General features: G+C 31.4%; 1 protein-coding gene and 1 long non-coding RNA gene across 5 annotated transcripts in view; one reads left to right on the top strand and one right to left on the bottom strand.

The window, feature by feature from the left end:
• The window catches only part of LOC126882880 (uncharacterized), a 27,689-nt gene extending 10,741 nt beyond the window's left edge, over positions 1-16,948 (bottom strand). For 3 of the 4 annotated variants that reach the window (XM_050647939.1, XM_050647941.1, XM_050647942.1), the window contains exons 1-2: positions 15,035-15,099; positions 12,541-12,603 (exon numbers count right to left, since the gene is read on the bottom strand). In XM_050647939.1, coding sequence (XP_050503896.1) covers positions 12,541-12,603; positions 15,035-15,074 — 103 coding nt within the window. In that variant the 5' untranslated portion in view covers positions 15,075-15,099. Of the gene's footprint in view, positions 1-12,540; positions 12,604-15,034; positions 15,100-16,842 lie in introns of those variants that run through there. The other variant, XM_050647940.1, reaches the window with a different exon arrangement.
• Positions 12,565-17,746, top strand: LOC126882884 (uncharacterized). Its single transcript, XR_007697418.1, has 3 exons — positions 12,565-12,785; positions 13,058-13,205; positions 17,091-17,746. It is a non-coding gene; the product is annotated as an uncharacterized LOC126882884 (long non-coding RNA).

Below are 17,746 nucleotides of genomic sequence, written 5' to 3'. Positions count from 1 at the left end.
TGTTTTAAAAAAAGTTTATAGCATCAAAAGTAAGCAAGTCACGCTGAAAATAAAGTTGATCTCTTTTTTTTTTGGTCAAAAAACTCGGGAAAGTCACCCCCTAATTAGCATAAAAAATGAAATTAATCAATTTTACTTTAATGTTGTGGTACTCGTGTATGTGTCGTTTATGTCTGTAAGTTTCATCGGTTCAAAGTGCTTATTTTTGAAGGGGCAGTAGTTAAAAAGACTTGAACTAGTCAATAATCACGAGTGTATGCAAATTTAGAACAGCCATATCTTAACAAATTTTTGCCTTCCAAAAAAAGCAAAAAATCCAAAATATTCGTAACAGCAAAAACTATTTTTTTTTACTCTTTATGATTTTTGGTCACATTAATAAATTTTAAGTTATTTAGAAAAAAACATTTTTTTTTATTAAAAATTAAAACAGATTTACTTTAAAACCAATTTTTTTTAAATAAGCCCTTTGAACCGAGGATACTTACTGATCGTATAAATAATACATGAGCAAAGTAACTTGTGAAGCGGTAATGATTAATGTGATTTAAGATGCTAATTGGGGGTTGACTTTCGAGTTTTTTTACCAAAAAAAAGATCAAATTTATTTTCAGAGTAACTTGCTTACTTTTGATGCTATAAACATTTTTTAAAAACAGATATACATATTTTTTTAAATACCTTAAAAAATGATTTTTCTCCAAAATGTGCATGATTTTTTGAGTATTCCACGTTGAAATAATTCACGTTGAAATTTGACGGATATGCACTAATACTGGGTCTAGAGATTTCATGCACACATCATTTTTTTCAATTTTTAATTTTCTATATTTTTGTTAAAACCCATTTTTTCAATAAAACACTTATTTTTTGAGTTATTTGTCAAAAACCGCCTAAAAACGTGTTTTTTTGTTGTTGAAAAATTAAGCTGTTTACTCGAAAATAACTCGAAAGGTATTAACTTGGTGAAAAAATGCTATAGAACGAAAAGTGCTTATAATTAGATGTTTTATCCATTTCCGAACTTATTTTGAACATATATTTTTTCACCCCTCATAAGGGTTGAAACTCACTCCCAGGACAAAAGCACACAGAGGTCCAATATCATTTTTATTCTTTAACATAAATGTGTTTGCCTAATTTCATGTCAATTTATGCAGTGCTTTAAAATTTAAAGCGAAAACCGTGATTCAATGTATTATAAGTTGCTAGCCGTTGCTAAGGGCAACCGACACAATAAATCATAGTCGTAACGAAAAATAAATCTCCATTACATTTTAAAAATCATTTTTAATAATTCAGTGTAATTTTCGGTTAAAATAATTTTTATTTTAAGATAACATAAGTCTTTCTTTAGTCAATGACTGTGAAATAGTTTCTTAATTGTTATAAATAAAGTCACTACGATTTAAGAAAACAAAAACAAATATCTCGACTTCAGTTGGTCGTAGAAAATTTTTATTTAGTTTTGAATCTTTATTTTGTCTTCAGCAACAATAATCTGCAAGTTAAAAACTCATAGGATGTACAGGGGCGGCTTCAGTTCTAAATGTTTATAACGAAATTTGCCCCCTTATTTTCAAACCCGAAATAAGAGGTTGAAAAATGTTATACGCATTTATTTACATCATAATATGAAAATATAAGTGGGGTAACCTTTTCATTCTGGTGGGATATGAAAATATAAGTCTTTAGAAGGAGAGTGGATCTTGGATTAACTCTGTACGATTTTTTTCCAAAAAGTTATAGCCTTGGACATTTGACCTCTTGGGATAAACAAATTATAATATCTAAGCGACAAGTTCACAAATCGGGCACTACAATTTTTTTTATGTTTAGTATTAAAAGAACTTCATTTTAAAGCCTTAAAAAATATATAAAAAATATTTTTATTATAAATAAGGCAATTGCAAAAAACGGCCATTTTGGACCTTTCGCAGGCTGTTTTGCAATAACGTATTAACGAAATTAAACTTGAAATAGTTCAGATTGTAGGTTTTTTAATTTACTACAATTTTCTATTTAAAACTTTTTCTCTAAAATGAATATCCTAGGCTGCAAGATTAAAAATCTTTAAAAATTGTAAATTTAACAAATGAAAATCGTCATAAATAAAAACCGCACAAAATTTTTGGTTTCATTTTAGTATAAGTTATTCCCGGCATCGTCCTTTACAACACCTGATAGGTTTTAAAAATTCCTGAATTATATCACGTTTTTTCACCCACAGCCTGGGGTAACAGGTCATCATCATGCAAGGAAGCGTGGAAGGAAGAGAAGGTTTGGGAAGAAAGAAGAAATCTTGTCTGAGGAATATCTGAGATTGAGCAGTGTCACCTCAGTGTTGAACAGATATTTCACGTTGTCAAAGATAGGGAAGCGTTTAAAAAAGTGATCGCCAACCTTAGTTAGAAGACGACACAAGAAGAAGAAGAAGAAATATCTCGAGAACTAAGTATTTGCTGACATACATTTATGTAGCCAACTGCCATTATTTATCATGCAGAATCATCTCCTGAAGAACCGTAATCTTGAATTAGTAAATCATGAATGTGTATTGGCTGACGAGGTTAAAAATTTGTTAACAACCAATGAAAGGAGAATGTACAAGAATAAGATTAAGGTAATATAAATATCCAATGCTTACAAAAGTTTTCCAGGATATAGTTTAAGTGCAGCACTTTGTTTAAGAGCCTTTTCTCGTAAAGCGCTTGTTGAAATAATTGTAAGTCCTACATCACAGTAATTTAATATCGTAGAATTAAAGCGATGTGTACTTGCCAAGGGAAACGGAATCTGTATCAGTGTTTAAACAAGTACATTAAAAGCAAACAGCACTGCATATAAAAATAATAATGTTTGATTTAATTCAATTTAAATTTACTGTGATTAGTCCAGTCACACAGTGTGTCAATGAGCCTAGCTAGGTGGACAAAAATAATATTCAAAACTAAAGAATTGTTATTTGAATATTGTAAACAATACCCCAAAACATGCTACTCTAATATTTGTTTATGTCTAACACATCCCATCGTTGAGTAATAGAGCCCAAAAGTACGTATTCTCATTGTAATAGAATAAATCAGTTGAATTCCGTACATCATTTCAATCACACGAAATTAAATATTTCCTTAATTTATACAGATTATTTTTTTCACTTGTCAAATTCTGACGTTTTTGCTTTTTCAGCCAATCACCACGCGTCGTTCTAGCCAATCATTGAGTGTAATACTGATAAAACAGCCTCTTTCTTGATAAAACAGTCTCTTCCCTGATAAAACTTAAGGTACCCTGGTAAAACCTATTTTCACTGATTAGACGTTACGAACGACATTGGAAAATCTCATATTAGTTATAAAAATTGTGTTTTTAATAATTGTTCATTTTCGATTTAAACAGTTTTTTATGTCAAAAATGAATAACCATTTTCAATTTCGTTGCAAAACGAAAATACAGCCGAACCATAATCCAGTCCAATCAGAGAGTGCCGCAAGCACCTCTACCGGTGAAAATGGTTATTCATTTTTTATTTACATTTACTCTGTGTGGAGTGTGAAGGGAACCAGTCTCGTTGGAACTTTACCGCGCTGAGCAGATGTGACGTGAATTGTAAATTGTAGAATTCCCTCATCTTCCTTAGTCTCAGCATCCGTATGGCTTGCAAATTGTAGAAGCCTCGGAGGTGTAACCAGAGAAGGTTCCCATTGTTTTCATTCTGGTGGGATATGTTATATGCCATTAGAGTGAAAACTTAGTCTTTTGCTAGCAGTTGCCGTTAGGGTATCTATGCCATTTCGTTCGTTGCAATTCGGGACTGCACGCTGGGGTTTGTTTTGGTTGGATCAGGGAGAGCAGCATATGTGCCTCCTGATGAGAGACTAATAAGTTTCGAAACCGGTAGAGGTGCTTGCGGCACTCTCTGATTGGACTGGAATATGGTTCGGCTGTATTTTCGTTTTGCAACGAAATTGAAAATGGTTATTCATTTTTGATTTACATTTACTCTGTGTGGAGTGTGAAGGGAACCAGTCTCGTGGGAACTTTACCGCGCTGAGCAGATGTGACGTGAATTGTAAATTGTAGAATTCCCTCATCTTCCTTAGTCTCAGCATCCGTATGGCTTGCAAATTGTAGAAGCCTCGGAGGTGTAACCAGAGAAGGTTCCCATTGTTTTCGTTCTGGTGGGATATGTTATATGCCATTAGAGTGGAAACTTAGTCTTTTAGTTTTTTATGTATTAACAATATAATAAATAAATTAGTCCATTTTTAAATCATAAAATAATTTATCTATAACCTACTTAAGACATTGATAAAGCTTAAACGGTCTACGGAGCGTAAAGCTCCGTAGATCCGTTATTATAGTAATGGATAGCGATAAAAGTTGATAACAAAAATTGTAGCTAACTTTGAACTTAACATTAGAAAATTAGTTAGAATGATACAGGGTGTTTGATAACATAGTGGCAGATCAAAGTTATGTTTTCTTTTAATGGAACACCCTGTATTTTATTCTAATTCGAAATCATCTTAACTTCTCCATTGCAAAAATATAAAGGTTTAGTATATTATACAGGGTATTTACAAAGGTATAACCAATTTTATATGAAAATCGTAACAAGTTTAACTCCCTGTATAAATAAAAATAAGAACAACAGCAATCGTTTATTGATGCCAGATTTTTGTTTATTGACAAAATTTTCGTAAATGATCGATATTGCTAATTTTCTTTATATTGAATACAGGGTGAGTGAAAACTCAAGTACATTATTTTCTCAGTAATTTTAAATGAAACACCCTGTATTTTATATCACTATCGAAAAGTACTATTACCGTACTTTAATTTTTATACAACATTCCCTATGTCTAAATTTATTAGTTTTCGAGATATTTTCATTTTTCAGAGCAAATTATTAATTACGGGTCTAAATCTATCCAACTATTAGGCAAGCCATGACTAAATTATCTAAAACTGACAATTTACGATTACTGATTATCAATCTGTAATCAAAGTTGGCTAAAATTTTTGTTATTAACTTTTATTCCTATCTATTACTATAACGGATCTACAGAGCTTTACCTCACTAATAAATCACCCTGTATGGATAAATCGATTTTTTTTATTTCAAACTATTTTAAAAATGTGACTAATGCAATTATATTTTAAAGTACGTTAATAAATCGATATGTACAAATTTATGGTGGGTCAGTGGCATTAGACTGCAGATCGAGAGTTTTTTTCATACCTAGTTCGAACATGGCTGTTGCTTATCTTTTTTTAATTTTTTTAATAAATAATTAAAAGTTGATATACTTAAAATTCATATTTTATAAGTTGATTATTATATATACCATTCTAAACAACCGTGGTATTATAAAAAATACTTTTTTAGATTACTGTAATTTTTGGAATTATAATTTTAACAGTTAATACACCTACTAAAAATTCATATTTTATTCTTTCGAAACATGTTTTGTCCTGTATATTTCATCAGATTGGTCGCTCCCAATGATATAATGTCTCATTTTTACATGATATAGACTGTTGAGTTCAATACAGTTGCTTGGCTTTATTGTATGTGATTAAGACCAAGACAAAGTTGTTTTTCATGTTTTATATATATATATATATATATATATATATATATATATATATATATATATATATATATATATATATATATATATATATATATATATATATATGTGTGTACATGTCTCTCGTTTTGCGTTTTTTAGCTTGTAGTTTGTATTGAGAAGACTTTTTTGTACTGGGCCTGATGATGAGTCATATATTGTAAGACTCGAAACCGATTGCCCCATGATTATATAACAACTAATAAAAAATACAAACTAAAGATTGCGAGTATTGACTCAATTACTATATCCAATTGTATAATGGACTTGTATTGGCAACCCTTTCATCATTTAAAAAAAATAAGTTAGGGGTTGTAACTCCTCCTCCTCCTCAGTCGTTTCCTCATTGCTGAGTGTCGTGATTCCCTATAATACGAGCAACTATCTCTTTCCATCGGCTTATGTCCTGAGCTTCTCTCATGGATTCAGAGAATGTTTTTCCACTGGCTTTCTGTACTTGATCCATCCATCGAGTGGGTGAGCGACCTCTACTCCTGCGCCCTTCAACGTTTCTTGAAATTATAAGTCTCTCAAGATTATCATAACTTCTTCTTGCAATATGGCCGAAAAATTTTAAGACGGTGGAGAGGCAAATAGAGGAAAGTCGAGTCTGAATATTAAGCTCTTGGAGGATTGAGTGATTTGTTCTTTGTTCCGTCCATGAGATCCGAAGCATTCTTCTCCAGCATCACATTTCAAAGGCGTCAATCCTTTTTCTGCCGTCCGATTTCATTGTCCATGTTTCGGATCCGTAATTAAATATGGGAAAAATTAAGGCACGTACTAATCTTATTTTGGTGTTCTTCGACAAGGAGCGATCTATCCAGATTTTCGATAATCGACTCATAGCGTTTTTGGCCATGCCTATTCTCCTACGTATTTCTGTTTCACAAGATCCTGTATTACTGATGTAGGATCCTAGATAATTGAACCCGTTAACCACTTCAAACTGGTCTAAGGCTCCTGTTGTCTGAATGTTGTCTGAATCGTATTTTTTGTTTTTTGTTTATTGATCTTGAGACCACATCTATTGCTTTCGGCTTCCACTAGCTGCAGCAGGCTGGAATTTCTTCTTCGGATGCAGTTATTAATGTTTTATCATATATAATGGGTTGTAACTAAGGGATGAATATTCAGGGAATGATTTTTTATACGTCCTATTAAAGTACCTATATACGAAATGGGGTAGATGAGTTTTTGTCCCATTCGAAAATCTCTATTCAGATACGTAATATGTTTGCTCTGATTGGGTATTCCAATGACATGTCAAAAATTATCCAACATGGCGGCTGTGGTTAAAGAATGTGTCGTCATTTTTATTATTATGGTTATGGTTGTTAAGTTGTGTTTTAAAAGTTGAGAGAACAGAGACAAAAGTGAGTTTAAAGTTGTACTGATTTTTTAAATAGTTTTTATTTATATTTTTGGACTTCCTAAAATGGAAAAAAAAAGAATATATGTGTACTTTGTACGCACGTTAGAAGTTATACTTTTATTAAAATTGTGTAGAAAATCTGACACGTTTTAGATTTTCTACGATTACTCAAGGGAAAAGCAATTGCTGGGACGCTCCAGTTCGTCAGAAAATGACGAATTGATATTATTTTTCGAGAATTTGCCAATTTTAATGATTTTAAAATTTGACGAAAATACAGCAGAAACTCGAAAGGCTTATAGCTTATGAAAAAGTTATAGTATAAATTTTTTGTCGAAAAACGACGATTTTTAGAGTTTATACGATTCCTCACGAGAAAAGCAATTGCGGGAACACTCCAGTTCATAAGCAATGACGTATTGACGATATTTTTAATTTTTGGTATTATTTTAGTAATAAAATTAGTTTAATATTTAAATAAAAATACAATCAAAATGTTTAAAATATACTTGTTTCGTTGAAATCATAAAAATAGAAGTAAAAAATCTTACGTGCGTACAAAGTACACACACTCTTTTTTATTCATTTACCAAGAATTCACATTTGCAACCCATTCAACATTCGATATTTTCCGTTTTCCCCACCTTACGAGGGGTCGTTTTAGGGGAAGTCTAGGGGTAACAGTAACCACCTATTTTCATCAGGTTCAATGTCATTTTAGTCTCTGACGACTGGGCTATGAGCCGCAACAGCAAATTTATTGTTTGAAGTTAGTTTCACTCTTGTAATAGAACTCCGGATTTCTAGTTACCAGTTCGCTTCAATATAGTTTAATCATTAACTGGCTTTTGAATTAAATTCGTGAGGTCGTTCGGAAGTAGCGTCCGGTGTATTTTTGGCCTTTAGCTATTTTATGCATAGATAAACGTGGACACATAATTCGCATAGTAAACAACCAGTTCAATCAATTGCAATGCCTATTCGGTGTATATTGAGTTTACTATAGCCAGTTTCCTATATGATGAGTTTCCTCCAATAACTACTAAACAAAACAGTTTCTGTGAAGTATATGGACTAAAAATGAATATAATAAAATCAAATACATGATAATAGCAAAGAAAACAAATAAACAAACAAACATACATTTGAAAAAAGTACCGATAGAAAGGGTTAATAGAATCAAATACCTAGGAACCTGGATTTCGGACAATAATAATCAAACAGCATAAATACGGGTCAGGATAGAAACAGCATGGAATCCGTTTGTAAAAATGAAAACAATTCTCCCTCAAGAATTCCCGAACTCCATAAACTTGTTTACCTTTGCAACATTCTCCGTCTATTCCACCACATCCCGTTAACATAACTTAAGGAGAAATATCATGTTAATTAACACTGAGGTAGTAGCTCCTTTTAACCGAATGTAAGTACGACACGTTATCATTGCATGATTATAGACGGCATACATCTGTATGTGTTTGTGAGCTTCGGGACGTTTGTTACAGCCCCCGGTTTTACATGCATATGTATTTGTCTTCTACCTTAACTAGTTTTATGTATGTTGTTCAATATTGGCTTGATCTTATGGATCTTTAGCATCTTTTACAACCAGACATTGTTCTAACTCTGGTTTAACTCTAGCATTTAGTGACTTGTAACCGTTGACCTGAAGATGCTCTGCATACTTTAGAGAGCAAAACCGGTCGTCGGAAGCTACCATAAATGAGTGAGAGTACGTCTGTCTTTTACTTAATTGAAAACAATTATCTGCAACAAAGACCTTAGATTAGAACTAAGAGTAAGAGCTTTGAGATGCTACGTGTTTTCGATACTGAAATATGGACTTGAAAGCTAGACATTGAAGCAAGAATACATAAATAAGTTAGAGTCCTTTTAAATGCGATAATACAGGAGGATGCTTAGAATAGCGTGGACACAAAAGAAAACTTACACGGAAGTATTGCGAGAAATGGGGTAAGGATTTGATAAAAATAAGAAAGTTACAATATCTGGGTGAGATAATGAGGGGTTGGCGATATGAAATGCTAAAACTGATAATACAGGGAAAGATAAGAGGAGGATTGAGTATAGGAAGGATGAGACTGTCATGGTTGAAGAATTTAGGCGACTGGTTTAAATGCAGTTCTATTGCTTCGTTGCTTCGTTGCTTCAGAGCAACGGTTGGATAAATTTCTGTATGAGATTTATTTAAGTGTTGCTACGCTATGATAGCAAATCGTTCTTTTATAAAACCTACGGATTAACTTTCTCCAGCAAATTCCAACGAAATCGCTGGCAGAATGTATTCAAAAGATGTTCTTGCCCACCGAAAACTTGTAAGCAGTTAACTCCTGGTAGAAAACATTTAAAATGTGTTTTTTACCTACCTTATAGAAATTTTGAAATTGTCCCCCCTTAACCCCTTGGACTTGGCTAGGGATGTCATTTATAATTTACCTAGTAAGTATTGAATCGCAAGCCAGCCTATCCGAACGCTCTTGGTTAGAATTTTTCAAATCTTGCGTATTTGTAGTAAGTTAGTATCAAGTTAGTAACCGACTAGTACACGAGTAAATAATAGTGTGCTACCAAAGATTTTAGCTTTACACTAAAAACACCCCAATAAAAATTCACCGTAATTAAATTCTGCATAGAAACGTGTTTTTACCGATTTACTTTGACGAACATTTTCCCCGGAAAATGCGGGTTTTTTCAACAAAATCTTTAATTTTCAACTAAAATTTTAGATAAGTAATTGTTTATAAATAATTAAATAACTTGGTAATATAAAAGATCTTTTCGTATAGATTATAATTCCAGAAGCTGATGAGAATTGAATGAATGGTTGAGCAATCATTGAAAATTAAAAATTGACGGTGGCTATGATAACCACAATAATTATTACACATAAAAATAACTATGATTTTTGTATAAAAATAGTGTACCTATCTAATGTACTTACAGAATTAAAATTAGACTATTTAAGCGGCCTCAGGAATATTGTAAAATTATAACCAATTTTTTGGCTTAAAAACAAATAGAATATCTCGGGAAATATTAAATTAAATTAAATTGTGATAACGGTATTGGAAAAAAAGCGGCAAGACGTTTGTTTTAAAAGAAAAAACGTTTAATTATGATGAGTGGTTCCTGAGATACAACCGGTCAAATTTGACCGCCATTTACGGCAAAGATATAAACAATAGGATCATAATTTTCGTACCATCACCTTTTTATTTTTGTCCTCTTTCTCCACACTAATTTTCATATATTTAAAATACTCATAAGATTATTATTACAATAAAAACTATCGATATTACGAGTGAAAATTGCCAAAAATAGCAAAATTCCAATCAAAAATTAGGTTGGCGAAAATGTAATCTCAAAGTTCAAAATCGGTATACGTTAAAAAAATGCTATTTCTCGGCTTCCCATTGAGCAATTTTCTTCATTCTTTTTTTGTTCCCAAGTAACTCGAGTAGAGCCATCTAACTAACGCATTATTATTAAATGTCAAACTTTCTTTTGTTTTGTTATAATAAATTAATTTATTTATTATAACAAAAAATTTTAATTTGTTTAAATTTGGATTGTTTAAATAATTATACAGCTTTCAAATGAGAATATTTGTATTTTTAACGTTAAAACGTACACTTGTTGTAAGTTTATCTAAAAAAAGTCTACAACTGGAAAAAATATGTAGTTTCCTTCTCTTATAAATAAATTAATCTATAACAAAACAAAAGCAAGTTTGACATTTAATAATGCGTTAGTTAGATGGCTCTACTAGAGTTACTTAAGATGAAGAAAATTCCTCAATGAGAAGCCGAGAAACTGCATTTTTTTAACGCATACCGATTTTTAACTTTGAGATTACATTTTCTCCAACCTAATTTTTGATTGGAATTTTGCTATTTTTGACAATTTGCACTCGTAATATCGATAGTTTTTTTTAAATTAATATATGTTATGAGTACTTTAAAGAAATTAAAATTGGTGTGGACAAAGAAGACAAAAACAAAAAGGTGATCGTTCAAAAATTATGGTCCTATTGTTTATATCTTTTCTGTAAATGCCGGTCAACTTTGTCCGGTTGTATCTCAGGAACCACTCATCACAAATAAACGTTTTTTCTTTTAAAAGAAACATTTTACCGGTATTTTTCTAACACCGTTTTCATAATTTAATTTAGTTTAATATTTACCGAGATATTGTATTTGTTTATGAGCCAAAAAATTGTTTATAATTTTAAAATATTGCTGAGACCACTTATAATCCAATTTCAATTCTGTAAAGTCCATTAGATAGGTACAGTGTCTTTTTATAAAAAATCATAGTTATGCTTATGTATCTTAATTATTGTGGTTATTATAGCGACCGTAAATTTTTAATTAACTTTCAATTGTTGCTAAACTGTTCATTCAATTTCCATGGGCTTCTGGAATTATAATCTACACGAAAAGAGCTTCTATATTACCAAGTTTTAGTGATAGTGATAAACAATTACTTATCTAAAACTTTAGTTGAAAATTAAAGATTTTGTTGGAAAAACCCGCATTTTCCGGGGAAAATTTTCGTCAAAGTAAATAGGGAAAAATAGGTTTGGATCCCGCGTATGAAAAAAAAGTTGATTAATAGCAAGCTGAAAATTTGTTAATAGCTTAAGGGTGTCTAGTCGGATAAACTTTGATATATGGGAACACTGGAACAGGGGCAGTTTTAATTGTGGAACAGGTCAAACATTTGGAACGGACAGACCACGAAAACGGCACATTTATTTTGTCCGACAGAACAGACTTAAACTCTCCGAACAGAGATTAAACTCTCATGTAAAAATCAGACTGCTATTTATCACCTGTCATAATTCCTGTCATTTGACATATTCTACATGTTCCACTCATTAAAACGCCCATTTGGTGATAAATAGCAGTCTGATTTTTGCATGAGAGTTTAATCTCTGTTCGGAGAGTTTAAGTCTGTTCTGTCGGACAAAATAAATGTGCCGTTTTCGTGGTGTGACCGTTCCAAATTTTTAACCTGTTCAACAATTAAAACTGCCCTTGTTCCAGTGTTCCCATATATCAAAGTTTATCCGACTAGACACCCTTAAGCTATTAACAAATTTTCAGCTTGCTATTAATCAACTTTTTTTTCATACGCGGGATCCAGACCTAAAACACGTCTCTCTGCAGAATTTAATTACGGTAAATTTTTACTTAGGTGTTTTTAGTGTAAAACTAAATTCGTTGGAGTTATAGAGCAAAATTTAAAAAAACACGATTTTTGGGCGCCATTTTGTTTATAAAAAAGTAGCACACTATCTGCGGACTTTGCATACCTATATTATTAATATATACAATCATAAGATTCGATTTCACTAATAAAATTGCTGGTAAATAACTTTTCCCTGTATTTTGCTAATTAGCCCAGAGTAATATCAGATACGCAAAAAAGTTGAATTTTGAACATATTACTCATATTACTGTCTCTAATTATAGGTAATAAATATAAATAACTGTAACAACTTACTACTTATAGTTCCGATAATGTCCGTATCTACTGTTGGATTATCTGCCATACATCCAGCTATAGCTAAAAAGATATTATCAAATAACAACATAAAGGATGGTTTCACTGAATTTGATAGTACGATGTCAAATTAATGAACGTGAGTGTTCGGTGGTTGTTATTTAATTATCGTTAATATATTTACTCTATATATTGTGTAACTTTGCAGTTTTTATATCTTCCGAAAAAAAACTATAATTTTTTTTGTAAGTATAAATTACACTATTGTAGATATTTTCTTATAAACTTTTTCATTTATTTGTAGTGAGCTGAGATGAAGTTTTTGAAATTTATAAATTTATACTAGCCAAACGTATTCATTAAATCAATGTAGGTGTCTTCTTTTTTTTTAACCAACTAAATTAACCAACTAAAATGACCAATTAAACCTTTTCATTCACTTGCTGAATATATTTGAAATTTAACTAATTTATAAATTAATTTGTTTTATATTGAGGTTGTACTCATTGATTTTTAGGGCAGGGAAGAGAAACTCTTACTATCAAGCTTTTGGAAAATTTATTTGCTTCATCAGGATGTGCTTCAATAATTTTTTTCAGTAAATACAATGAAATTAAAATGACAGGACATTGTTTAAACAGAATAATACAAACTTACAACAGGAGGTTAGCCCATCAAATTATTAACACTAGAGTTTTTTTTATGAACATTTTTCAGTGCGTCACATTTTTTCGATTTCTTTCTAAAGCATTAAATTGTATGTGACAGAAGAAAAGGCACTTCTGTGATTACAGACATTTATTTTATCTATATCATTTGTTCTAGTTGTCGATAGATGGTGTTATCCCTGGCGCTATAATCGAAAAAAAATTTACGAATTATAATATATAATATCTACGAATATACTATTGTGTTTTCAATTTATCAATCAAAGGCAAAATGAAAATTAAATTAAAATTTTTTTAAATAACGAGGGCACATAAATTTAATACACCCTGTATATTGATCTGTAAATATTTATTAGAATTTAGTTTGGATGTACGTGGATTTCTTTTTTAATGAGCTTTCCGATGAACCATTAAAGACTTTTGTGAATAATTAAAGTGAAAAGGACAATGTATTTAGATTTAAAATGGAAAAAGATTGTTTATTACGGGAACTATAGAATCCACAGGTAGAGTTAATTATCATTTTCTAGAAAAATGGTTTAAAAGAAAGTTTGGAATTTTAATATCTTTGTTTAAACTCGAGTAAATATTGTAGGGTTCCCCGAAAGTGATTAGGATGGTCGGAATAATTTTGAAAATGACTGTTTGTTTGTCGAATGGAAAAGAGAAATGTTTCTGATTCTTGGCAAGTTGGAAGGGGAAAAGTGGTTTGAATGTTGAGTGAGTTTGAAAAAGAAGTTATTATGTTTTTGGCATCGCTGAGGAGCAGTTCGACGTTTTCGTGGATAAGTAGTTAGCAAGTACCAGTGGTTGTTTGATAGTGGAGAATAGTGCTGAAAGGTGGAACGAGAGACAGATCAAATTGAGACGAAATACCTCTTTGGTTCTGTATTATTGTGAGAAGGAGAGCAGAGAATTTTTGGAGTTTGTGTGAATCGAGTACTGGTCAAAAGAGGCTTTGGCTCGTTGGAGAATTGGTGCTGGTATGCTGATAGTTTTGAAGCTGGAGAACGGAGAGGGCTTTGATGAGTAGCCTTTAACATAGTCAACGAGGGAGAGCTGTTTTGGGTCACGAGAAGACATCAGAGTGAGTGAAGAAAAAGGTCAGTCAACTTATGTGAAAGATATTTTTATGTTCGGAAACTAAAATTTTGAGTAAAAAGCATATGAATTAAAATTCCAACATTTCTAATAGTAAATAGGAAGTATAGCTAATCTTGCGAATACATAAATTTGTTTTGTTTAGTTTGTTTTACCAAAGTCATCGGGAACAAACCGATAAATTGTTTTTTTTTAACTATAATAAATTTAAGTGGTAAAAATTTCATTCGGACATCTGTGTCCACAGGTTTTAGATTTGATAGATTTTTAGAGTATTGGTTTTGATAAATAAAAGACAATTCTGTATGTTTATTTTATATTTTGCTTTATTTCTTTTTCCTATTTTATCCCGATTAGGATCAACTAAGAGATACTGAAACCACGAGAGAAGATAAGTATAACGTAGGATAGTTTCGACATTTTTTAATATCATAAAAAGGCACCCTGAGATTTTTTATTCATTTTTATGTATGATTTGCGACAATTAAATAATTAATCAAATAAATAATAATTAATATAAAATTAATAAGAAGCAGATCACAACAATACATATTATGTACAATTTATAAGACGATACAAATCAAAGAAAATACCAATTTATAAATGCAATAAACACAATTGATTTGTTTTTATGCCAAATTGCAAATAAAATGTGACAACTGTCAGATTTAACTAAAATGTCATGTTAGAATAAATGTTATAAATGTGTATTATCACGGACTTACCTTTTTTTCTATCATTTGTGACGCACTGACAAATGCTCATGAAAAGTACTCTAACACAAAATATTAAATAATATAATGGTTTTAGTTTAAAAACAAATATGTTTTAATTTTGTTAAGGTTGAGTAAACACATGGTTTAATAATTTATTTTGAAATTCATTTCATGTCAGAAAGATATTCGTTCGATACAGAAAACCAATTTTCATTTAGTTAAGTAACAAAGTAAATTGACATCAAATTTGAAAATTAAAATTTTTGGATTTTGTAAATTTAATATTTATTTATTTATTTAATGTTAGCTTTCATAAGACAGAAGATAACTGTAGATATTGCTTAATTTATTATGGTTCTTTTTCAGTTGGTCCATTCCTCCATATTTATGGCTCTATCTCTTATTATTGTCCTCATTCTTTCTCTTCATCCTAATGCTGGTCCTTCTCTCCTTCTTATATTTCATGGAATATAGTTTATGGTCTGTTTGGCGTCTTTCATTCGCATTACATGCCCGTATCATAAAAGTTGGTTGGATTCTAATGTATCTTCTTCTTGTTTGAGTGCGATCTCTGCGACGAAGGTAAACAATCATCATGGCTATTTTGACCTTGAAGGCAGCTGCTCTAACCAATTGCCTTGAGCTGCAACCAAACCATTCTCTTGGGTTCTTCAACCAGGAAACGCGTCTCCTTCCTACGCCTCTCCTACTCTCTATTTTTCCTTAAATTATGAGTCTCTTCTTCTTCTTCTTCTTTTTCTTGTAGAGTCTATCCGTTTCGGATGCTGGCGACCATCATGGCAATCTGTACTTTGCACACTGCTGCTCTAAAAAGACTTGTTGTTGTGTTTGAACCATGTGCGTAGATTCTTCAGCCAGGAAATCCTTCGCCTTCCTGGTCCTCGTTTTCCCTCCAATTTTCCTTGCAAGATTAGTTGCAGCAGTGCATATCTTTCACTGTTTCTCATAATGTGACCGAGGTATTCGATTTTGGCTGATTTTAACAGCTCTTTTTCTTTTTGCATTCTCAGCAAAACGCCCTCATTAGTAACGTGGTCGGTGTAAGATACCTTCAGGATTCGACGATAAAGCCACATCTCAAAAGCCTCAATTTTCTTGCAGGTGGCGTCTGTGAGAGTCCACGACTCAACTCCGTACAACAGTATAGGAAGGATATAACATCGCAGTAACCTGACTTTTATGGGCAATGATAAATTATGGCATTTGAATAACTTAGCCATTTTTTGAAATGCAGATCTTGCTTTCTCTATCCTACATTTAATTTCTATGGAATGGTCCCAGTTTTCATTAACGTTTTTATTAAGGTAGGTGTATGTTTTTACTCTTTCTATTTGTTGACCGTTCACACTGAATCGTCCAAATTGTTGTTCCTTCTTAGAGATCATCATTCATTTTGTTTTCTTAGTGTTTAGTGAAAGTCCGTATCTCTGGCTGACTTATGTGATTCTGTTATGAGTCTCAGGATGTTATATCTTTCGCAATTTATCACATGTCCGAGATATTGCAATTTCTGTGTATCTTTCAGTGTATCTACGGTATTGTAAATCCTTTGTGTTCTTATTTTAATTTCTTCATTTGGAATGTGATCAAGTTTAAATATTCGACACGCTCCTCTTAAATAATCCATTTATTAAGAGCCTAAGCAGTTTCTAAGATTTTGTTTGAGGCATATTTAAAGAAATCCAGGTAGCTGATTATAATCTAAGTAGAGATTATAATTAGATTATTAAAATGTATAGATTATAAAATCGGAGAAAGATTTTTAGAAGTTTTTATAATAGTTTACAAAAACTTACCTAAAGATATTAAAATTATTTTGCGCAACATTTGGCAATATCTAGTGCGTCGTATTTTGTATTTACTACCTTCGTTTTATACACTGATATGGTAAAATATGTCACTATCTGCTTAGTCATATTCTAATTTTTCATATAAATTAGAGTTTATGTAAAAATATTACTTTCTAATCATATAGTTCAAGTTGAAATTTTCTTATCAAAAATAATATATTAAAATCGGAATATTTGTTAATGACACATTTTAGGTCGTATTGATTTTTATATACTACTACGACAATGCTACTTTGCAAGAAGCTGAAATACAGCTCGAAAGCATGGACTACGAAAGAGAGAAAGATAACCTACCAACAGAGGAAGAAGTCATCAAAGAAATACAAAAATTTAAAGATAACAAAGCTCCTGGATCAAATGGCATACCTTCTGAACTTTTAAAACATAGCGGCACAAATCTGACCTGTAGTATAAGTAGGATTAGTCTGGGCTGATTATCGGAGAATAGGCCATTTTTGGGAAAAGTTATTTACCAGCAATTTTATTGCTGGAATCGAATTATAAGATCCTATATATTAATATTATAGGTATGCAAAGTCCTCAGATAGTGTGCTACTTTTTTTATAAACAAAATGGCGCCCGAAAATCGTGTTTTTTTCAATTATTGCTCTATAACTCCGAAGATTTTAACTTTACAACAAAAACACTCAAATAAAAATTCACCGTGATTAAATTCTACATAGAGACGTGTTTTTCCCGATCTGCTCTGACGAAAATTTTCCTCGGAAAATGCGGGTTTTCCCAACAAAATCTTTAATTTTCAAATAAAGTTTTAGATAAGTAATTATTTACCAATAATTAAATAATTTGGTGACTTAAAAGCCTTCTTGGTTTAGATTATAGTTCCAGA

The sequence above is a fragment of the Diabrotica virgifera genome, chromosome 4, assembly GCF_917563875.1.
Source record: "Diabrotica virgifera virgifera chromosome 4, PGI_DIABVI_V3a".
Classification (NCBI taxonomy): domain Eukaryota; kingdom Metazoa; phylum Arthropoda; class Insecta; order Coleoptera; family Chrysomelidae; genus Diabrotica; species Diabrotica virgifera.
Note: the sequence above shows the minus strand (reverse complement) of the source record. Positions and strands in the feature narration are given on the sequence as shown.